A 23,654-nucleotide genomic window follows, 5' to 3' on the forward strand; every position below is an offset into this window, starting at 1 on the left:
AAATAATAATAAAACAAAAATATCAGATATAAAGATATTTTATTTCTGATACATCAAATATCATTTTGATTTTTTGTTTTAATGAAAAATGTCATCGATACGATATTTTTAAATATTTCGACATCCCTAAAACAGAAATTTGTGAAACGATATAAAACAGAACACGTGAAAAACGAAGAACAGCGGGATGGAACGGGAGCAGAGTGGCCTCTGTTTATCGAGCGGTTGCATTTCAAACATATCGTAATCGACATGACATGTCTTTTTGAGGTGGCAAAAGTTAACTCCCTTAGTTACATTTTGTTTAGGAATATTTCACTACCCTTCAATGAAAAATAATAATGAGCATAAATTTGTAAACCACAAGTAAATAATCAAAAATTCAAATATTCAATTTTGCCTATCATCCCAAAAAAGAAAACTGTGACGTCACACGGCGGGTGCACAACCTTCTCAGGCATGCTGCAATTGTTTTGTATACATAATAGAAAACCGGTGTTTTTGTGATTTAAACGACTTATTATGAGCATTAAGATATATTTGCCGTTCAACTATTATTACCTTAAGAAGCCCACGAATTTGTACGGCCAAGTGCAAATAAATGAAGATAATGTCGTAGCATATTACGTTCTGGAAGCTTCGGTCCTGGAGTTTCGTGATAAAGCCATAGATCATGCATCGAGCGATATGCGTTTCTTGGGCTCCATCCTGAACGTGGACTTCAATGCAGATCAAATCCAATATCTGAAATTCAATATGCGACTGTGTTTCACATACAACAGCAGCCAAGCAAATATAACACTGGTCTACACCGGTATTACCCCAGAATATCTCAAGCACATTAAGCTAATTCTCTATGAAAAACCAATGCTAAGAAATCTGTTTGTCGGCGGGGAATCTGTGAATAACCGACCCATAGAACATAATGATAATGATAGCAGTGACTGCGACTTTCTCGAGCTATCCAGATTAACACAACCCACAGAAGAGGCTCTAAGGAATCCAAAGAACAGTACCAAAAATAGTGTTCTATATATGTTAACTCTCATCGCCGACTTTCCCATAACGGTGTTTAAATATGTTGTTGAAAATGTGTTTGTCAATAGCATAATGGTTCATACAAGCATCTACAAACATTTCAAGGAGTGGCAGACAACCTGTGATGGGCGGTAATTTATTTCAAAATAATAATATTCACCTTATCAATACTACTTCATTTACCTTGACAGATCTCGCCCTGCTAATATTGCACTTGATAGAATATTGGGAATGATATTGATGCTCATACTTTTCTCCCTAGCGACACAGCCGGGAGATTTTCTCATTCAAATATCCCACGTAAGTATTTTTATATATTTAAATATATAAAATAATTTATAGTATATTGTGTTTACTTGAACATTAGTACGTTATTGATGAGTTATACAGCCTATTGAAGGTACTGGAAGGCAGTCCAATTGGCCTCAAGCTAAATATACATTTAAATAATTTCTTTCTCGACTGCTTTAAATATCATATTGAATTATGGTCGACATTTTTGGGTAAATTTTAATTCTAACTCCCAAGTGTATTTTTTACCATTGATAATTTTCTTTACTTGTATAGATTTCATCGAACCTTTAGTCCGTCAGGTTTTCTTGGCCATTGGAGTATTTGGGTGCTTGGGTCTTACATTCCAGATAGCCCTCCTAGTGGACTTAATATCCATAATTGGGTTACATTCGCATTGCTTTTATATTTATACCAAAGTGTAAGTTTGAAATCAGTGACACATACTGGAAAATTTGAAATCCAAATTATTTTAATAGGCTCTACAATGTAGAGAGAAAGGGTCTTTCTGTACTATGGCAAGTGGTCCGAGGGAACCGGTACAATATTTTAAAAGGTACTTTTTTGCATTAATGTGATAAGTTCAGTTTTTAAAATGTTGTTACTTTTACTTTCAGGTCGCACAGAGTCTCATAATTACATGAATCGTCAATTATATCTTGCAACGATATTTTTCTCGGCCATTCTGTTTTTGTTTCCCACTACCCTTGTCTACTATATAGTTTTTGCTGCTGTAAGTTGGAACATTACTAAAAATGTAGCTTTGAAACTAATATACCAATGTTTAAAGTTAAAGGCGCTTACTTTTGCAACTCTTAGCATGTTTGAGTTTTTCCGAAGAAAGCTTTTGAATCTTCCGATTGAAGGGTGTGTGAAACGGCTTTTAAAAGGATGTAATGACATAGGTAATTTTATAAGTAAGCAAATAGTACGCGATTTTTAATGATTTTTTTTTCAGATTGTCTTCAAATCAAGGATGTTTTACCTCACGAAACGGATTTCCTAATGCATAAACACCAGAAAATCGACGTGACTGTGTATAAAATTACAGCCTTATAAAAGAGCCAAATAGTAGGAAAAAGTGTGATATTTTATTTTATTTAATATTTGTTTAAATTGTATTTATGACTTCAAATAATAAAATTCGATTTGATGATATAAATCAATTCGGGTCTTACTAAAAAGACAATTTTTCATTGATTAATAAAAGCGATATTTCTCTGAATTATTCTTAGTGTCTAAATGTTATTCTTTCTGAGATTGGGCTAAATGTAATATAACAACATTTTAATTGTCAAGTTAATCTAATTTTGAAATTCTTGTTTAAATACGTGTTCCGCATCATTACATTTGTTCCATTCCACGCAGACCAAAATCGTCACGGTGACGCAAACTTGTTTCTCCACCCCTAATTTAATCCCAATTTCTGCCCAACACTGATTTTTTTCTTTACAAAGTAAAATTTTTTAGGGAAGGCTGAATTTTCATCTGGCAACACTGATCATTTTTTCATTACAAAGTAATTCTGAGTGAAATATTTGTGAATAATAAATCAATTGGAAAATGGAAAGTGCTGCTAAACTGGATAACACCGCGCCGTTGCCACAGCGTCAGCAGCAGCGGGGAAACCAGCCCAACAAAAACGTCGGCAAGCATAACGCCCAGAAGCAAAGCGATTCCGCCGATGGGAGTCCGGCGGAGAAGAAGCCCCGATTTGGAGGTCCCAATCCAAACGCCCAAAACCAAAATGGTGCTGTAACGGGCGGCGGTGCCCCCAATCAAAATAAGAACTTTGGAAACAAGGGTGGTTTTGCTGCGAACCGCAATCGCAACAATCAGAATCAGAATCGAGGAGGAAATCATAACCGGACCTTTCCAGCCGCCAATAACGTGAATGTAAGTTATCCATATCTATTTTCGATATCTGAATAATTTGATTAGATTATCGGGCGGATAATTGCCTTTCTATTATTCTGTATATGGTATGCATACACACCTAAATAATGAAACGAGACTGCTTTTACACGCACTCGACGTATACATAAATACACACGTATGTATGTTTACTGTTGCAAATTTATTTATGTACGTATGTATGTTTGTGCTTACATGTCGGGTACATACAAAATGAACAGTTTTATCCAAAATGCAGTAAATACATATACATATGTACAATGTACATTGTACATGTACATTTGTAATTTGACGTTCAAATATTTTAAAATCGAAAACTTTTCCGTTGATTTAATATATTATAATATTAATATCGCTTTTTGTTGTTTGGAAGAAATGCATAATGATAAATCCAAAGCGAGCTTTCGCGAAATGATGTTCAGAAAAAATGTATGAAAGTCTGTAGTATATTTTTGTAACAAAAACAACTTGATTAAAATGTTTAAGCCTAAATTAATATCCAGCCATTAAACCTAACTACGGTATTATTTAAACCAGCGTGTCTTATAAGGGATGTGTTTAATATCTCGCTCTCTAAATAAGTCGTTAATTTTAATTCTGTCATTGTCTTATCAATGCGGATGTGACCCTCGTGTTGATATCTTTGAACTGATCCAACTATATAATCCAAATATAGAAGCCCAATAACGAAACACCAAAGGCGGTCGTCGTTAACGTAGCTGCTAAGACAAGTGAACCGGCAACAGCAGCTGCAAGTCAAAGTCAACCGAATCCGAATGCTAGCAAGGGCCAAAATCAAAGACAAGGGCAAAACCAAAACCAAAACCAAAATCAGGTGCAAGGTCAAGGACAAGGACAACAAGGAGGCCTAGGAAATCAAGGAAATCATGGAGGCCAAGGAAATGGGCCAGGCTTTAGAGGACGCAACGTTGGTAACAACCAAAGTGCTAGCGGTGGCGGAGGACCCCTGAACCAGCAGCGGGACAACAGGAACCGGGGTCAACGACCTGGCGGTCCTGGGGGCATGAACAGCTCCAACATGGGCGGCAGCGGCGGCGGAGCCGGGGGTCCGCGTGGTGGAGAGGACTTTTTCATCGGCCAGCGATTGCGGAGCATTGCTGGCCCCACCATTGAACTAGAGCCGGTTGAAGTACCGACCGAAACGAAATTCTCTGGCCGTAATCGTCTCTATGTGGGCAACCTAACCGGCGACATTACCGACGATGAGCTGCGCGAGATGTTCAAGCCGTACGGAGAGATCAGCGAGATCTTCTCGAACCTTGACAAGAACTTTACATTCCTAAAGGTCGACTACCATCCAAATGCCGAGAAGGCCAAGCGCGCCCTAGACGGATCGATGCGAAAGGGACGCCAGTTGCGAGTTCGTTTTGCCCCCAATGCGACCATTTTGCGCGTGAGCAATCTCACGCCGTTCGTGTCTAACGAATTGCTGTACAAGTCCTTCGAAATTTTTGGTCCCATCGAGAGGGCCAGCATTACCGTCGACGATCGTGGCAAGCATACAGGCGAAGGTATTGTGGAGTTTGCCAAGAAGTCGTCCGCCAGCGCCTGCCTGCGATTATGCAATGAGAAATGTTTTTTCCTGACCGCGTCCCTCCGTCCGTGTCTTGTGGATCCGATGGAGGTGAACGACGACAACGATGGACTGCCGGAGAAGGCGTTCAATAAGAAGATGCCCGACTTCAATCACGAGCGCAGCATTGGTCCACGCTTCGCCGATCTCAACTCCTTTGAGCACGAGTACGGATCGCGGTGGAAGCAGCTGCACAATCTATTCAAAACCAAGCAGGATGCCCTCAAACGTGAGCTAAAAATGGAGGAGGACAAATTGGAGGCTCAGATGGAGTACGCTCGCTATGAGCAGGAAACTGAACTTTTGCGTCAAGGTGAGTGTGTCCCGCCCGATTAAATCGGATTTTCGGTGAGCTAAGCCATTCAAACCTTTTTGGAGCTTAAGCAAATGTGGCTAGTGGAGTTCTGAGCCTATAAGTAACGGTCGCAAATCAATTCCCACTTGTCTAATCCCTGCTCTTTCATCCTTTCCAGAGTTAAGAAAGCGCGAAGTGGACAACGAGCGTAAAAAATTGGAATGGGAAATGCGAGAGAAACAGGCCGAAGAGATGCGAAAGCGGGAGGAGGAGACAATGCGACGCCATCAGGGCGAAATGCAGAGCCACATGAATCGTCAGGAGGAAGACCTTCTCCGCAGGCAGCAGGAGAACACATTGTTTATGCAGGCGCAGCAACTAAATTCGTTGCTTGATCAGCAGGAAGGATTTGGCAACGGTGGAGGCGGCGGCAACAACAACTCCAGTTTCGACAACTTCGGGGGAAACAGCAACTCGCCATTTGAAGTTTTCAGAGGTGAGGAAATCAAGTGCCATGCTTCGTTTGATCCCCACTTATCCCTTATCTATTTACAATAGGCAATAACAACAGCAATTCGACTATGATTGGAAACAATTCTGGTCCCAATACACAGGTATGTTCAAGTCCTAACTGCAGCCCCACCCAATATTTAATAACCATCAGAGTAGTGGTAGAGCTACTGTCTATCACTTTCATAAAAGTACAACCCAATACATATAATTCATTCACAACAAATAAGAGAATTCTTTCGTGACCATTCTTCGGGTCTCTTTCAAACAAAAATACACTTACAAGGCACTAGGATTTTTCGGGGATGAAGAGATTGAAATAATTGAACATGGGAGAACGTTAGTTTCAATGTGTATATAAGATTATTTCTTTAAACGCCGCTGAATTGAAGCCATGAATGAACCATTTTATTTGCATACACTTTGTAAATCAAATTATAAAGCCGGAATTGCATTACCAAATAATTTCAACTGAAAAGTGAAAATATATTTTAATACGTTTGGGGGCCTGCCGTTCTACTCTCTTCATATATACACAGGATGGCTGATGAACATTGCTACATTAAGAAACTCAAATAACTTTTTTTAGTCTATGGAATTAATTCGTTTTTTATTTATGTTAAACAATAACTAGTTGTACCTATTCAGCACGGGTAGTGGATCGGTACTTTATATGTATCGCAATACATAATAAAAAAAATACCTGGGCCAATAGTGCATTGTGGAGCCTGTGTGTGAAACTTTTGGTAACAATGCTCCCACAATTGATTTTGCTATGTGACCATCTTGTTATAACCAGACAGAGTTGAACAGAATTCTGTGCAGAAAAACTTTCTACAAATAAGTGACTTTAGACAATGCATTGTGAATGCAATTATGTCGCTCTTCAAGATCTGTGGGATTGGGAAAACTATATATATATATTCAAAAATTTTGTTTGTTTATATGGTTGGCAAGTTTGCTGTGTTTTCTGGGGAAACAATTTATATTCTTTGCGTTTAACTAACTTTCTGTTTCGACCTTATGATTATTAGCCATATGATATAGCCGATGGTAAGGTCCTTAGCAACTTTATCTTTATTACGGCCCATCGCTCGAAGGACTGTGGGCAGACGTGGGTCTTTATTCTCTATACCAGCTATACATTTTCAATCACCAAATAAAAAATGCAGATTACTTAAATAGAAAAAAGTTATTAATATTTTTTGGTAGCGGCTTTCATCAGCCATTTTGTATATATCTAAACATATATATACTTTTTTTTTTATAAAAACTGGGATGCATATAGTACTTTGTTGAAGTCTATTTTTGAGTATGTATTTTATTTTTGCGTTGTGAATTAAAAGTTACAATGTTAATTTGTTGTGCTTATCGTGCTTGCAAACAAAGTCAAATCCGTTATTTATTTTTACATTCCAAATAAATGGTGGGAATCGATTAATTCGTTTTGGGCATATTCGGTAATATATTTAACCTTGGGTGTGATGGGCCACGATACAGATATTTAATATTTACGTAGATGTGGGCTCATATTTTTGATAACATTTTCCCCTTCTTAAATTGGGTTCCACAAGGCTAATGCAACACTCAATTGAACAATTGTATTTCATTGCTTGAATAGGACTCCTTCGCTTTTGAATTTGGGGTTAACAATATGAACCAAGGCGGAAATCAACGCGGAAATAATGGCGGAGGAAATAATGTCCCATGGGGACGTCGACGTTTTTAGACACTGGAGCCAAACATATGAGGATGAAATATAACGTACTCTCTCACTTATTGATTACGTTTCACATTTTGACTTTGCTCCTTCGAGAGTAAACAAAATAATCGAACATAAAAGGATCGTCTAATCGAAAGCACCCAAATATGATTTGATTTTAAATTTAGTCAAATATTATCAATCGCTCCTAATAAGAGGCAACTATAAAACCATAACACGCAAAGGATGAACCTTAAAAAATACACAATCCCAAAATGATTGCTTAAAAGTGCAGTATTGCGCAAACAAAAAAAAAAAACAAAAAATCATTACGTACATCTATTTAATCATAACGATAAGTTTAAATTATGTATGTATGTGGTGACTACATTCTCCAGTAAAATGATTCTTTTTTTATCTATCATTGAAATTAAATATATACTGATATATTACTAATCGATTAACTGAATTTGAAGATGAAAAGCTTTTCTTAATTTCATAATCACGTCGAAAACGGTGAGTATTCCGGATGAGCACATGGCGCTCCATCTGGTCTGGACCTTTCAATAGACAGTCTTATTTGATGTGAACAAATGGCACTTACTTGCTTTCCGAATAGTCTTTTTTACTTATGATTTATAATTATTAGTCAGAGATTAAAATCCAGTCGAAATCACTCTAAATTATACATTGCGATTGTACACACTTTTATCTATTGATAGATAGTTCAAAATAAAACTATTATTTAGGGCACTTTTTTATACTATTTCAAGTGAAAACTTATAATAATAAACTGGAAGATTTGTTCTCCTTATTAAAATGCATTGAATTATGGTATACTTTGATTATTTCCCTTTTTAACTTTCCTATAACATAATTAATATTTTATTTTTATTTTTTTTAATTTTGTTTATATTTTTTTCTTTACTTTTTTAAAATGGTATCGTGACTATAGTGGGAAGATTAAACAACTTTGAAAAGTAGCCGCACATGGTCGAGAAAGTTACTATGGGGGGGGTGACACAAAAATATCTTCGGGCGAACTTCGAATGGAATGGACGAAAACATCAATAAAAGTTCCACCTGAATATTGTCTAAAGAAATTGTTGTGTCATCGTCGTACAGAGTGGTCTTGTGGTTTCATATTCAATTGGGTTTGGAATATTCCCAAAGCTTTAATGGACACAACTTCTTTTTTAGAAAGTCCATGTATCAAAGTCGAATATACACTTTTATGTGGACGGGACAAATGTCAACAAAACTAATTTTATTAACATTAACTACCTAACACTATTGCTGTGGCCAAATATAAATTATTTTGTGTCCCATTCCTTTAAATTGTATATTGTTGATGCAAAATAAATATAAAGAAACCCACAAAATAAATACAAAAGCATTTAGAAAAAATTTATTTTTAATATTTTGATGATTTTTTCATGCTGGCACAACAAATTTATTTTAATAAAATGAACTATAGCTATTCAATGCATATAACTAATCCAGCAAAGTAATGACCGTCGCTTCAAACTTGGTAAGAAAACATAACTGAAACCGGTGGGTGGCACAAAAAATTCTTCCTACCAAATTTTTTTTAAATTATTACGTGCATTAGTTCAAGTTCCAACCGTCTTTGGTCGGAGGGATTTTTGTAAGAACCCCATTAAAATTCCAATGGAAACATTTTGCTTTTACATTACGATATGATATAAATTTAAAATGTTTGGTTTTGGGATTGAAGTGAGCTCAATATAATAATATTTGTATAACCTTGCAGAGAGTTTTTTTTGTCAGAAATTGCGACGCATCAATGGGAGCATTTTTGAATTCGAGATTTATTCGGTTCATTTGATTTGGCGCTAAAACGACGTACGTAAGAAAATATCTTTAACGTGGGACACTTATGCATGGGATCGTTTGTTTAAAATGCTTCATCTTAATTAGTTTTGGTACAATTTACTTCAAATTTGGGCTCAATATTCTCAACATGGTTACCCTTAAAATGAAATCATTTATTAGGACTTGTGCTCCTGGAAAATATATTTTAAGATTGTAAAACTGTAATCTTAAAATACTGTAGCCTTTATGTGATGTAGACTTGTTCAGACTGGAGAAAATATGTACATAGTGGGAATTAGCCTATTTCGTACGTGTAATTTGTTTTGTTTGTTTTTAAATATTTGTTTTCGTATTGTAAAGTGAATTATTGAATTCGAAATATAGATATCACTTACTTAGTTTTGAAAATCAACTATTAAGCACAATGGAAATAACTATTGGGTGTACAATACATTCGAAGCTGATATATATTATGGTATTGATGGCTAATTTGCCCATTGGTTTTTGGGGAATGATTGATGCGTCTAACATGATCAATGTGGGAAAACATCGACTTGCGTTTTCACATAGAAAATGCACTCCGAGAAGGATGATTATTTCAATACCATGGCGAATGGGAAAAGGTAATGCCTGCCCTTGTGAAAATTTATAAATCTACTCCCCTACAGCTAAAATAATTTAATTATTTTCATATTAAAGTTTTTTACAGGTTTATTTAAAGAATGTGATGACTTGCATCTTATAGCATGTACCATAACGTTGGAATCATTTTAGATGGAACATTGCTCTATTTCGTGTGATACGAATAACACAAACTTGCAATAGTAGGTCTTACAATTAATGGGAGAAGGAATTTTACTGCATACTTTATCAAATACGGAGAGCTTTTATAAGAATGTAGAATGCTGCTTTTAGACATTTGGAAAAAATTATATTTATTTTGGTTACAGCAAACATTTTGCATTTACATTTTCATATTCATATTAAATTTTATACATGCTGTTTTTTAGTAAAGGGGTACAATATTTTAACTGGTTCTTTTCAAATTTTAAACGGCAGTCTTTATCGTAATACGACCATAAGAGACTTTCAGACCACATTTTCTTATTTTAAAAGAATTTATATGCGATTTTTTTTAAAAAAAATTACAATAGTTGGTTGAACAGTAATATTATTAGGTCAAAGAATCTGCTTGTAGTTATTTTTTAGGTGCATATGGGTGTTTTATTTTGAATCCGAGGAAATGGGAATATATATATTTACAAAATTAGTGCGAGAATGTGAAGAACATTTCAATGTTTCAGGGGGAATATAATCGGTAAGAGTCTAGATTAAATCGCAATGTTCACTTTTAAGCACGGAACTTATTTTAATTATGGTACGGGTCTCCTCTGTCAGGGGTGATAATCCCCATCTATCGAACTTGATTCATAAGTTTAATAATCCAAAAAATACAATAAGTCAAAAATATTTAATGTCTGATTGACTTTTAACATTTGTCTTTACCATTTGATGGGACTATCCATAGAAAATATATCTGGACAAATTATATTACTTCTTTTTTTTTTTATGTTATTAAAAATGGTGTATATATATAGTCGTTATATACGATTTGGGATATACTTTTGAATTTTGTTGATATGGGAATCTGGTTAAGTTTGTAATTTGTCGTTGTGTTTAACCATGAACGATTTTAAATTGTATGGTGGTTTAACACAAAACTATAAACGATTTCAAAATTATGTTATAAACTGTATTCATAGTTAACTGATATTTTAAAATATCCTTTCCTTAAACTGGAAAAAAAAAGTATTAAACTTATCCTTTAAAGTTGAAAAAGATAATGATCACTTTTCGGGTTATCATTTCAATCAGATAAACTACTTTCTAATTAAGGTCCAGTAATTCTTTTCACAAAAATAAACACGTTGGTTTAACCTATGACCCAATGTTTTTTAAATTATGAACGAATGCGATTAAACATTAAACGTTCAAGATTAAAATAGATGATTTTTGGTAGGATTATGTGTAACTTGATTTTAAATGGAAACGCTTTAAATTCGTCTACGTTTGACACATGGTGGGTCTACACAAAAAATCGACAATGGAAATGGGCTAAAGTGATCAGAAATGATCTGTGAAATCTATTGTATTCTGGATGAGATTTTGGCCAAAGTTGCATTTGGATTTTTGGGGTCGAGCCAGCGATTAAGCTGCTTTTTTGATGAAACTCTTCAGCTTAGGCCGAAGATGGTATTCTCAAGATCGCAATTATGGCGTCTTTGCTCGCAAATCAAGTCAACACAAGTCGACTGGCAGCAAAGCGCTAACATATATCAGGTAATCTATGCTTAAATGTATCCAACACTTTAAAGCTATAAAGTGTTTCCTAAAATTTATATTGTTCGATCAACGTTGCTTGGTTTTTTTCGGCCGATCAGCGTGGGTTTGCTGTCCTTCTTCTGTTTTTTGCAGCTTTCCATTTAATAAGCTGCATTTTTAAAATAAACATTTCAAGAATATTTGACTAATCCGTTTTATGTTTGCAGAAGATCAAACACGTGGACGATCCCTTACTTGGTTTTGGTACTGAAGCTACCCCTCGAAATTTGCATTCGGATACAATGGCTTTCATATTGGAACAGATTTCAACTGAATTGTTTAATACAAAAACTGTTAACATTTCCGGCTACTCAAAAAACCGCACACAGTCAAATGCCGAACCGAACTTTATTAAAAAATTTCATATAAAACTAAATAAAATTGATTGTTTTTTCTCTTCTCTGTGGTTCAATCATAATTTTGGAAAGCAATATTACCGAAATGGACGATCTTTCCGAAAGATAAAGGTAAAGAACTGTCATACACACGCTGAATTGAAAAGCCGATTTAGAAATTATAACTTTTTGTTAAGCACTAAGTACTAGTAACTAAAATATACAGCTTTTTAAACTATCTACGTATATTAATATTAAAGCAAGAATTGTGTATACTAAAGGCTAACTATTTGTCATAGTACAACCAAGGTTTAGTTTTTAGCCTACAAATTTTAGCTCAGTGTACTTCAGTTTGTGCCCAGTTAAAGTTTGTGTATTACTTCCCATTGGAAACAACCATAACCTGTCCTAACCGCGAATTATTGTTTAATGGAAAAGCAGATTTTTAAAAGCCGCGCTTGCCTTCACATCTGTATATACAAATGTATGTATGTAATAAATTAGTGCTTGGGATTTGCCAAAATCTCTGGTTCACATACATAGACACAGCCAAACATGCATGTATTGGATTGGGGGTTTGTTTTTCTGCGACCGGATTATTTTTTTTCAGGTCAAATAAAAGCGGAAAATGGAAACGCTAATCTCAAATCTCGAATCTCGGCTAACCAATAACAACGAAAACCTTGCCGCCGCTAAATGTTATCTCTCGTTTGAATGTCAGCGCTTAGAGAGCGTCTTCGCACGTATATGTATATGTACGAACGTACGTACATACATATATATATAGACAAGCTTCCAACGGTTGGTGTGTATGTTTGTATGAACCTGGCTTGCACGAAAGTTTCAGTTTCCTATCGAAACACGTCTTAAATGTGTATTTATCATCATGGCTTATGGTATGGGGATGGGGCACCAATTGCACGTCTGTATGCGTGCGTACGTAATACTTAATATTTTTGTTACAGCACAAGTTGCGTTGTTATGTTTTGCATTTTGTTTTGAAAGCTCCAAAAGCTGTGCTTTCAATGCATAAAGTATACATACATACATCCGAACTACGAACCGAAATGTACGAATGTTTGATTGCACGACTGTCTCTCTGTATGTACATATGTACGTAAGTGTCGTTTGCCGTGTGTTTGTGTATGCGGTTAGCACAAATCCAGCGAGAAAGAAACAGAAAACAACCAACGTTGGCTGTATTAACTTCAAAATAAAGTTCAGTTTAAGCTGGAGCGCGCAGTCGAGGTTGCGTCGTTTGTTCGTTCGGTTCGGTCGGTTTTCGGTCGGATTTAGTCCTATATGTACGTTTCGGCTAGTTCCTATATGTACGCATGGTAAGCACGCGTTCTCTTCCGATTCCCAAGTCTCAGTTTCAGTTTTCAGTCGTTTCGATAGCAGTTTAAAGCCTAATTGTGTCTGTGATTTATTTCAAAATGTGACTCCAAATAGATGTTGCGACTTTAAACACTTGCCAATCCGAACCGTGATTACCATTTTCTGATGCCCAGTGTATGTACATGTGTATGTAAAAGAAAAAGAGCATACAAATGCATTTATGCATTACGTGACTTCGTATGTATGTATGTACAATCGAAATGGCAACTGTTACGCATAAAGTTGCGAATGTGTATAAAGCCACACGCATCCGTAGACATATGTACATGCATCAATTTGTACATTATCAGCGCATCAAATTCATACATACATATGTTTGTTATATACCCGTACAAAAAAAGTGGCTTATATTGTTGTTGTTTTTGTGCGAAATTAGTGTGATTAAATGGAGATGTGATTTTATAAACATGCTGGGGAATACAGAGAGAGAGAGTGAAAGAGAGGGCAAATGTACGAGCTGAACTTGCATATGTATGTATGTTTAATGCTTAGACACACCGACTTTCATATTCGGCAAAAGTGAGTTACATACAGACATGCCTTATATGTTTTTAAACGAATGGCACAGTAAAACAGAAACCGGAATCGATGTAAGCATGTACATATGATACTGTTGATATGAAACCCTAACCAAGAAACCAATATTTTCCAGCCTTCTTATGTTGCGTGTATGTACGTCTAGATGTGACTGCACATAGCTGCATAGCCTATGTATGTATGTGCATATGCCGACATGAAAATGAAATTTAAAAGAAGTGTGGACATAATACTTACATATGTAATGTGCATGCATATGTACATTATTTTCTACTTGAAAACGCACAAGGAATATTTAATTAAAAAAATCTTTTTTTTTGTATTGGAGATTTAAAGTTAAACTCTTGAGGAAATTGGTGTTTATTGAGGATGTACAAAGTACATGTGTATAATTAACCAAAAGGTTTTGGGGGAAGAGGAACTTTCCTTTTTATCATACATATGTACATATGTATGGATGTATGTACTTAATTAAGTCCAAATCTTGTTCCACTCTTATTAATCCTTAGTAACTGAATTGTGCAAGTTTATTATAAAAGAAATGTTTTATTTGACATTTTTATCTTTAATTTACGTAATATAATTTTCCAAATTATAAATGTATTTTTATTTTTAATAAATTAGAATTGCACTTTACACATAATACACATTTATATGTACAAATGGCAGACCAGTTGGAAATGGATCTTCCAGCTGTATTCGAATATTGGCGAATGTAACGATGGAAACTAACGATATGCAGATTGTGTATCAAATATCAGATGGCCAGCCAAGATTACTCATTGTTAACACTTACCTGTGATTCCCCACAGAAGATTATTGTTGTGTCACCACCCCACGAACAATGGAACATCGCAAATAGGCACCTCATTAATAAGTATAAGTTAGCGCACAACCACCGGTTTTACACACAAGTATCTGTGGAATATGATTCATGATTCATTTTGGCATCTTGGTTTTAAACCCCACGTTTAACCGGCCCAAGGTTACACATCACATCCCATAACAATGCGACTAAAGTACTATTTTTTCTTCTTCTTGCAGATACCAGATCGTCAGACAGCAGATCAAAAAAAAAGATTCATGAGTACGACAACAGGAAAGGGACACGTCGCAAAAGGACTCTTCGGGAGAATTAAACTACCTTAATACTAGTAGCTAAATATTAGTTAAATATGTCAAATCAAGGTTCCAGCCGAGGAACCATCGGGCTAGTTGGATTTACGCCACAGAACAGCACAGATCAATGGTCCTCGGACTTGGAGGGCAACAAGATGGGCCCGGGACCAGGCTTATCCTGCTGTGGTGGAGGAGGCCTAATAAAATCCATCGGAGAACCAGCGTACCGAAAGATTGGACGGCGAAAGATACTTCAAATCGACGTTCATGACCCTGCAACGACGGCAAAAGCAACGGCAAAACTCAATAGAATCTATTTATGTACATTTAACCGAATGGCACAGAGCTGTATATATTTTGTATTATTTTTAGTAATCCTAAGCCCAAATACTAGTTGTGCTCTACGGAGTAGTGAGGGTGAGACTCAGAATTATGCCGGAATACTCAGCAACAGTAGTAGAACAACAACAACAAGCCCATCATTTCATAATGATGATGATGATGCCCACAGCTACAGCTCCTCCAAGGTCGATTCCGCCGGCCTGGGAGGTGAAAGAGCGGGTCAAGCACAGGCCATTAGTGGTGGCAAATACGATAATAACTATGAAAATACTCACACAAATGATGCCAGTGCGAGAGTTGAGGAGGTTTATAAACAGCAAATGTCGAATAGCCTCGACTTCGACGGGGTCGATATGTTTGGCGCCTTTAGTATTCCTGAAGAGGCGATATACACGAACGAGTTCGCTGTTAATATTCCAGCTGGCAAGCATGTGGCAGATGTCATAGCCACCAAACATGGATTTATCAACAAGGGACAGGTAAAAGGATGTTCCTCCAGTTAACAGTTTAAGCGTTAGAACTTTGTAATTTTTACATAAACAACTGCTTATGAAATTACAATTACTAAATAGTTTTTTTTTTGTTTTTTATTTATTTATTTATAGCTACACTTTATAAATTTTGCCTCTTGGCGCTTGATAAACCTTTGTTATTTTCGATTAAATTCTTGGGATTTATTAAGCACAGTGGAAGAATACTATTTGTAATATTTAACACTGCAAGAATTTAGAAACCATCCAGTTAATGTCTTGACTCTCGACTTTTAGATTGGATCTCTGGACAACTACTACCTGTTCCAGCATCATCATGTGTCGAAGCGTTCACTGCGCTCCAGCCGCAAGCATCAGGGAGCCCTTAGATCAGAGAACGAGGTAATAACCCAATCTCAATCCCAATCGCAACCTTTAACAGTTCCAGTAACCATTCCCCCTATTTCAGGTGAAATGGATGCAGCAGCAGCACGAAAAGGTGCGCCGGAAGCGGGACGGACCCTATCAGGACTTACCTACCTACAGTCCGTATAATCTTTTACGCCAATCCGGCGGCTACGTTGTCGATCAGAATCCGCATCTTTCATTCTCCCCAGAGTCAATTTCGTTAGCATCGCACTCACCGCGAATGGAGTACCGGGACGTTAGCTCGCATTTTATCTTTCCGGATCCGTTGTTTAAGGAACAGTGGTATCTGGTGAGTAAAGTATGTAATCATCTCTCACTTAAATGCATGCTTCATGAATCCATATAATTTATAGTCCATAAAATTGTTTCTTTTGAATTTACATTGAAACATTTCTACTAACAATACAAAATGTCGATACAAAATATTTAAAAGAAAACTACTTTTAAAATCAAACTAGCCTTATTTTGAAATTTTTGCATTGTGATTGCCCTTGTCTGTGCGGCCATTATATGTCATATTTATAAATGTTTTTAAAAACTCCTTTCGAACTTGAACTATAGAATGGCGGTGCAAAGGATGGCTTGGACATGAACGTGGGTCCAGCGTGGCAGAAGGGTTACACGGGCAAGGGCGTGGTTGTGTCCATTTTGGACGACGGCATTCAAACAAACCACCCGGATTTGGCCCAGAATTATGTAAGTGTTAAAGTCACCAATACTGGATATGATTTACTAATAACGAATATAACGTAGGATCCGGATGCCTCATTCGACATAAATGGCAACGATTCGGATCCCACGCCCCAGGACAATGGAGACAACAAACACGGGACCAGATGTGCCGGAGAAGTCGCCGCGGTGGCCTTCAACAATTACTGCGGCGTGGGTGTGGCCTACAATGCCAGCATTGGTGGTAAATGATCCTGGTGTGATACTAAGTATTATCTATTAAACCGCTTGTATTCAGGAGTCCGTATGTTGGACGGAAAGGTGAATGATGTGGTGGAGGCTCAGGCATTGAGCCTTAATCCCGCACACATTGATATATACAGCGCCTCCTGGGGGCCCGAAGATGACGGCTCCACTGTCGATGGTCCCGGTCCGTTGGCTCGCCGGGCTTTCATCTATGGCGTGACGAGCGGGCGACAGGGAAAGGGATCGATTTTCGTATGGGCCTCGGGCAATGGCGGGCGCTATACGGACTCCTGCAACTGCGATGGCTACACCAATTCGATATTTACCCTATCCATATCGAGTGCAACTCAAGCAGGGTAAGGAGACAGCTTTTAAGAGATTTTGGTTATTGATTTTATCTTTTTACAGCTTTAAGCCCTGGTATCTGGAGGAGTGCTCATCCACGCTGGCCACCACCTACAGCTCCGGGACGCCGGGGCATGACAAGAGCGTGGCCACCGTTGACATGGACGGCCGCCTGAGGCCAGACCACATATGCACCGTGGAGCACACGGGCACATCGGCATCCGCGCCACTGGCAGCGGGGATTTGCGCCCTGGCGCTGGAGGCCAATCCGGAACTGACTTGGCGGGACATGCAGTACTTGGTCGTTTACACTTCAAGGCCGGCGCCACTGGAGAAGGAGGGCGGATGGACGCTGAACGGTGTGAAGCGAAAGTACAGCCACAAGTTCGGCTACGGACTGATGGATGCCGGTGCCATGGTGTCGCTGGCGGAGCAATGGTCATCGGTGCCGCCGCAGCACATCTGCAAGTCGCGGGAAAACAATGAGGACCGCAAGATAGATGGCACTTATGGCTATACGCTGTCCACGCACATGGACGTAAATGGGTGTGCCGGCACCATCAACGAGGTGCGCTACCTAGAGCATGTGCAGTGTCGCATAACGCTGCGCTTCTTCCCGCGGGGCAACCTGCGCATCCTGCTCACCTCGCCGATGGGCACCACCAGCACCCTGCTGTTCGAACGGCCGCGTGACATTGTCAAATCCAACTTCGACGACTGGCCCTTCCTGAGCGTTCACTTTTGGGGCGAGAAGGCCGAGGGCCGCTGGACCCTGCAGGTCATCAACGGGGGTCGGCGGCGCGTCAATCAACCGGGCATCCTCTCCAAGTGGCAGCTCATCTTCTATGGCACCTCCCACCAGCCGATGCGGCTCAAGTCGGAGCTGCTTAACACCAGTCCCCAGCTGCGCAGCCCCATCGGCTCCAATCCCTTTCTCATCCCGTCGGCCTCGAATATTGGCCAGCCCGCTAACGAGGGTGGAAACTTCAATACGGACAGTTTTGCCAGCTACCTAAATTATCAGAACATTTTTAGCAGCGCCGGCTCCAATCCGGAGCCAGCAACAGCCACTCTCGACGGTCAGAATGTGACCACTTCCGTAGTGGCGTCCGCTGAATCCGTTGGCGGTTTTACCGCCTCCGCTGCCCAACTGATGGCAGCACCGGATGAGAGGGATGGGGACAAGAAGATACTGCACTCTTGCGATGCCGAGTGCGACTCCTCGGGTTGCTATGGCCGTGGACCCACCCAGTGCGTGGCCTGCAGTCACTATCGCCTGGACAAGTAAGGGAGCGATTGAGTCCTTGCAAACTGAGATGGCTAAACTGTCTTTTTGTTATTCACAGTACTTGCGTAAGTCGCTGCCCTCCGCGTTCCTTCCCCAACCAGGTGGGAATCTGCTGGCCCTGCCACGACACATGCGAAACGTGCGCCGGCGCCGGACCCGACAGCTGTCTTACCTGTGCCCCGGCCCACCTGCACGTCATTGATCTCGCCGTCTGCCTGCAATTTTGCCCGGATGGATATTTTGAAAGTAATAACCAATGAACCTGGAAGGAAGCCTACCTTTTGAGATATTAACAATTTATTTATATGTAATCCCCATTTCAGATAGCAGGAATAGAACCTGTGTTCCCTGCGAGCCCAACTGTGCCTCGTGCCAGGACCATCCCGAGTTTTGCACCAGCTGTGACCACCACTTGGTCATGCATGAAAACAAATGCTACTCGGCCTGTCCTTTGGACACGTATGAAACGGAGGATAACAAGTGAGTAGATCAACTGCTCGTATAGGATTTTGTTTTGAAAACGAATTCCCTCCGACAGATGTGCATTCTGCCACTCGACTTGCGCCACCTGCAATGGCCCCACGGACCAGAACTGCATCACGTGCCGCTCGAGTCGATATGCCTGGCAAAACAAATGCCTTATTAGCTGTCCGGACGGATTTTATGCCGACAAAAAACGGCTGGAGTGCATGCCCTGCCAGGAGGGATGTAAGACCTGCACCAGCAACGGATTCTGCTCCGAGTGCCTTCAAAACTGGACGCTGAACAAGAGTGACAAGTGCATCGTGGCCGGCAGCGAAGTCTGCAGTGAATGTAAGGAACCCATTTAACCATTACTCTGTATTATAAGTAGAAATCAGACTATACGGAAAAACGTATTTTAAACATTCAATTTTTAGCAATCATTGATTAAATATACATTTTTCGCGAAAATTTAGCTTAAGATTTCAACAAAAACCAATTTTGAAAATAATTTGATCTTGAATTCGAAAGTTAAGAATACTGATTTGCATATAAACTGATGTCTAGTTACAAGTATAGTATATTTAAAATCGTAACTAATTTCATACAAATACTTTATATTTTAAGACTTTAAATATAAGTTAATTTCGATCTTTTGTACCTTCGCCCTATAGCTGAGTTCTTTAGCCGAACTGAGGGGCAGTGCAGCCCATGCCACGCATCCTGCGGCAGCTGCAACGGACCGGCGGAGACGAACTGCATGTCCTGTGCCCCGAGTCGACTGCTGGAGCAGAGTCGCTGTGTGAACGGCTGCCGGGAGGGCTTCTTTATGGAAGCTGGCTCCGTTTGTTCACCATGTCTGCACACATGCAGCCAGTGCGTCTCGCGGACGAACTGCAGCAATTGTTCGAAGGGTCTGGAGCTGCAAAACGGCGAGTGCCGTACCACCTGTGCCGATGGGTAAGCTACTGATCCTAATCCTTAAGCGCCCTGTCGACCAACTCAAAGTAATTTGTGTCCGTTGGTAGTTATTACAGTGACCGTGGCGTCTGCGCCAAGTGCTACTTGAGCTGCCACACCTGCAGCGGTCCGAGGCGGAACCAGTGCGTCCAGTGCCCGGCTGGATGGCAGCTGGCCGCCGGTGAATGCCATCCCGAGTGCCCCGAGGGCTTCTACAAGTCGGACTTTGGATGTCAGAAGTGTCATCATTACTGCAAGACGTGCAATGGTAAAGATAACAAATAAATAGCCCTTTAGTAAAATAGTAACTTATTGTTTGTATCCAGATGCTGGTCCATTGGCGTGCTCCTCGTGCCCGCCGCACTCGATGCTCGACGGCGGCCTGTGCATGGAGTGCTTGAGCTCACAGTATTATGACACCACAACGGCCACCTGCAAGACCTGTCACGACTCGTGCCGCTCCTGCTTTGGTCCCGGCCAGTTCTCCTGCAAGGCCTGCGCTGCGCCACTTCACCTGGATCAGCTGAACAGCCAGTGTGTGCCGTGCTGCCAGAACCAGACGCTTGCCGAAAAGACCGCCTCAGCGCCATGTTGTAATTGCGATGGAGAAACTGGTAAGGGATATGTTTGTGTCTCAACTAAAGTAGCTTAAAACGATGATTCAAGTATATCTAGTACTATTTATACCCTTTACTCGTAGAGTAAACGGATTTATTGTATTCGTCAGAAAGTATGTAACAGGTAGATGGAATCGTTTATGACTCTGAATTTTTTTAAGAGAAAGGGTACTATATTTTTGAAGCTTGGCTTATTTTTTATTTGTACAACTAATATTGGGAAAAATGGCAAAAAATTAAAACTTGTAGACTTGAATGCCAATGCATTGTTTTACACATAAGACTGATATTTTTATAGGAATATCAGGATAAGGAATTTGTAGCCAAAATAACCAATAATTAATAAAAATAGTCGCCAAATAAACGGAAATATCAATCTTCAGCCAAAACGGCTTGGTATAAACTATAATACGATTTATTATTAAAATAATGCTTAAAATAATTCACAGGCGAGTGCAAGGCTACCTCTACGGGCGGCAAACGGCGGACGGTTATCGGCAGTGGAAGTGCCTACAAAAGCGGTGAACCTGAGCGCGGATCCTTTAAGAGTGATGGCAATAGCAGAGAGTTTGTCCTGCGACTAGACTCACCTTTAACGGCCATCACAGCTATTGCTGTGGCCATCTGCCTCTTGATCATAACGATATTCTCTATCATCTTTGCTGTTTTACAGGTAAGGCAATCAGTTAAATCCAGGGACCGTAAATAATAATTATTTGAGATTATTATTTTAAAAAGACTACTGTGATATTTTGTTTTAAACGTCAAAAATAACGTTGTTTTTACTCTTGTCCACAAAGTATATGCATTTCAACAAATCTGGAAAGCAAATTAACTGTTATTTGTTCATGTCTATAAGGTGTATAAAAACCAGTTAAATTGTTGATTAAAACTTGTAAAAAACTCAGTAGGCCTTTTAAAATAAAAATCTCAAATAATGATTATTTACGGTCCCTGGTTAAATCTGGTAAAGTAAACAAGAAATAAACCTTTTTATTTTCTTTCTTGCAGCGTAATAGCAACCATGTATCCAGAAATTCAGTGCGGTATAGGAAAATAGCGAACACATCATCGGGCAGGCGAAAGAACATGTCCGCGAAGCCCACCAGCGATGCAAGATTCATTTTTAACATTGGCGAGGACGAAGATACAGATGGTGATAATTCCGAGGATGAATTGGACGGTAACGTGGGCACAGATATAAACAGGATAGTCTACGACGGCAAAGGCACGGATCATGGACACGAATTTTACATTGAGAGTACAAATGATATTGATGCGATCGAGTTTCACTGCAAAGGAGCGCAGAAAGCAGAGTCCCAACCTCGAAGGTGCAATGAGAACGGTGATGATGATATTCATGCGACAGCGGACAGAAGTCTGTATTCGTCAACAACGAGCCGTACAAACATCCGTAGCTGATTGATTGATCAATGGACAACGCAACAGCGAACATAAAATTGTACCAACAAGAACTTTGATCTTGGCTTTCTTGCTCTGGACTAGTAAATTGTAACCTTGCTTTGAGGAATATAGCAAATCGAAATATTTAACATCTGAAAATGATAAAAATTTATATGTGATTGTGAATTGTTTTTATATATATATTTGTAAATTTAATGTTTGTATTAAATTTTTATGAAAAATGTTATGTCAAGTTGAATAATGACAGTGTCGTCTTTTATTGTTCCAGCCACATCTTTTCTATTTGAAAAGGGAAAATAAAACAGGTTTAGAGAAAAGATTTTTATCGATTTATTGGCAATCCAAACAAGAGCAAATATCGCTTTCGATAAAACAATAGTCAAAGGATTCTTGGTTCTTAGTTTAATAAATTGTCAATAAATGCACATACTTTTTAGGGATCCGAACGAATTATTTTGTGATTGTGGCTAGGATTTACCATTGGCCTTCTATTTGTGGGCACACATAAATGAGAGAGATAGCAATATGTTCCTTATATCGAGCTGTTTGACACCGTTTGAATGATGACCCAAGTATGCCCCTTAATTAGGTATTTATTTACGACTAGAAACTGAAAAACTAAAATATCAGTATTTTGGCCGAAACATTGGAAATAATGATCCAAGAACGGAGTGTCATACCTTGCTGAGCTCGTAATTGAATTGCCAAACGATTGGCATTCAAACCTAAAACTTTTTAAATTTTGTCAATTTTTTGCAAAAAATTATGATGTAACCCCTTATCAAAAATTCGAAAATTGGTGAAAAATTTATTTTTCCCAAAAATGATGGGGATCGATAGCTTAGGTTGTTTGCTTTTCAAAGCAGTCGTCCGTTTACCTGTCGGCCTTAATTTGTCCAAATTACGACTGTTACTTGCAAAATTAATGAAATTTACAATGGGCCACGTCATCGATAATGTCAATCTAAAAATATTCTCTCGGTGGGAACTTATAATTCCCAACTAGTTCTAGCTTAAAATTCATGACCTAGGTGCTATGGTAGCCGATAAATCGGTTGACCGGAAGTTGGTGTGGGTGTTGGTGGTTGTGAAGTGATTTTAGGAGATTCATAAATTGGATGGACTGGACTCCAAGATCCAGAGTATCGACCTCCTTACAAGGTATGCTCCTTAATTAGGTAAAAAGTTCCAAAAACGTTTAGTTTTGCCTAAAATTCCAAATATTTCACCCTTAAATATCAGTATTTTGGCCGAAACAATGGAAATAATGATCCAAAAACGGAGTGTCATACCTTGCTGAGCTCGTAATTGAATTGCCAAACGATTGGCATTCAAACCTAAAACTTTTAAATTTTGTCAATTTTTTGCAAAAAATTATGATGTAACCCCTTATCAAAAATTCGAAAATTGGTGAAAAATTTATTTTTCCCAAAAATGATGGGGATCGATA

The 23,654-nt window shown here is 38.8% G+C and overlaps 3 protein-coding genes across 10 annotated transcripts; all 3 read left to right on the plus strand.

The window, feature by feature from the left end:
- Positions 1-235: 235 nt before the first annotated feature.
- On the plus strand, positions 236-2,491 carry PIG-Q (phosphatidylinositol glycan anchor biosynthesis class Q). Of its 3 annotated transcripts, XM_017156234.2 has the most exons (8): positions 240-1,169; positions 1,230-1,338; positions 1,406-1,541; positions 1,606-1,750; positions 1,809-1,885; positions 1,947-2,062; positions 2,120-2,234; positions 2,288-2,491. In XM_017156234.2, exons 1-8 carry the CDS (start codon positions 523-525, stop codon positions 2,386-2,388), a joined length of 1,446 nt encoding a protein of 481 aa, XP_017011723.1. In that variant the 5' UTR covers positions 240-522; the 3' UTR covers positions 2,389-2,491. The 3 variants fall into 3 exon arrangements, 1 of the variants encoding a protein (XP_017011723.1); XR_001770391.2 differs by lacking the exons at positions 1,406-1,541; positions 1,606-1,750; positions 1,809-1,885; positions 2,288-2,491 and having other exon boundaries at positions 236-1,169; XR_011419784.1 differs by lacking the exons at positions 1,406-1,541; positions 1,947-2,062; positions 2,120-2,234; positions 2,288-2,491 and having other exon boundaries at positions 236-1,169.
- A 270-nt stretch (positions 2,492-2,761) lies between these two features.
- nonA (no on or off transient A) lies at positions 2,762-7,813 on the plus strand. The gene is made up of 5 exons (XM_017156222.3): positions 2,762-3,225; positions 3,920-5,150; positions 5,311-5,628; positions 5,691-5,746; positions 7,264-7,813. Exons 1-5 carry the CDS (start codon positions 2,893-2,895, stop codon positions 7,369-7,371), a joined length of 2,046 nt encoding a protein of 681 aa, XP_017011711.2. The 5' UTR covers positions 2,762-2,892; the 3' UTR covers positions 7,372-7,813.
- Positions 7,814-13,059: 5,246 nt separating this feature from the next.
- Fur2 (furin-like protease 2) lies at positions 13,060-22,445 on the plus strand. 6 transcript variants are annotated; one of them, XM_017156307.3, is made up of 17 exons: positions 13,070-13,234; positions 14,877-15,772; positions 16,061-16,165; positions 16,233-16,308; positions 16,381-16,490; positions 16,754-16,888; positions 16,946-17,105; positions 17,160-17,463; positions 17,516-18,736; positions 18,799-18,986; positions 19,064-19,220; positions 19,279-19,553; positions 19,877-20,162; positions 20,231-20,430; positions 20,489-20,776; positions 21,229-21,452; positions 21,791-22,445. In XM_017156307.3, exons 2-17 carry the CDS (start codon positions 15,008-15,010, stop codon positions 22,199-22,201), a joined length of 4,905 nt encoding a protein of 1,634 aa, XP_017011796.3. In that variant the 5' UTR covers positions 13,070-13,234; positions 14,877-15,007; the 3' UTR covers positions 22,202-22,445. The 6 variants fall into 6 exon arrangements, with proteins under 6 accessions (XP_017011772.3, XP_017011756.3, XP_017011763.3 ...); XM_017156313.3 differs by having other exon boundaries at positions 16,381-16,481; XM_017156283.3 differs by having other exon boundaries at positions 13,060-13,201; positions 16,233-16,490.
- The last annotated feature ends 1,209 nt before the right edge of the window (positions 22,446-23,654 follow it).

This window comes from Drosophila takahashii, chromosome X (assembly GCF_030179915.1).
Source record: "Drosophila takahashii strain IR98-3 E-12201 chromosome X, DtakHiC1v2, whole genome shotgun sequence".
In the NCBI taxonomy this organism is placed as follows: domain Eukaryota; kingdom Metazoa; phylum Arthropoda; class Insecta; order Diptera; family Drosophilidae; genus Drosophila; species Drosophila takahashii.

What these genes read in the sequence shown, in the direction of transcription:
- PIG-Q (XM_017156234.2), top strand. Translation starts at nt 523, where the DNA reads ATGAGCATTAAGATATATTTGCCGTTCAACTATTATTACCTTAAGAAG. An exon ending in ATTATGGTCGACATTTTTGG is followed by an intron (nt 1,542 to 1,605) that starts GTAAATTTTAAT and finishes TTACTTGTATAG; the next exon opens with ATTTCATCGAACCTTTAGTC. An exon ending in ACTATATAGTTTTTGCTGCT is followed by an intron (nt 2,063 to 2,119) that starts GTAAGTTGGAAC and finishes CAATGTTTAAAG; the next exon opens with TTAAAGGCGCTTACTTTTGC.
- nonA (XM_017156222.3), top strand. Translation starts at nt 2,893, where the DNA reads ATGGAAAGTGCTGCTAAACTGGATAACACCGCGCCGTTGCCACAGCGT. An exon ending in AACTGAACTTTTGCGTCAAG is followed by an intron (nt 5,151 to 5,310) that starts GTGAGTGTGTCC and finishes CATCCTTTCCAG; the next exon opens with AGTTAAGAAAGCGCGAAGTG. An exon ending in ATTCTGGTCCCAATACACAG is followed by an intron (nt 5,747 to 7,263) that starts GTATGTTCAAGT and finishes TTGCTTGAATAG; the next exon opens with GACTCCTTCGCTTTTGAATT.
- Fur2 (XM_017156283.3), top strand. Translation starts at nt 15,008, where the DNA reads ATGTCAAATCAAGGTTCCAGCCGAGGAACCATCGGGCTAGTTGGATTT. An exon ending in TCGAGTGCAACTCAAGCAGG is followed by an intron (nt 17,464 to 17,515) that starts GTAAGGAGACAG and finishes ATCTTTTTACAG; the next exon opens with CTTTAAGCCCTGGTATCTGG. An exon ending in TTACTGCAAGACGTGCAATG is followed by an intron (nt 20,431 to 20,488) that starts GTAAAGATAACA and finishes GTTTGTATCCAG; the next exon opens with ATGCTGGTCCATTGGCGTGC.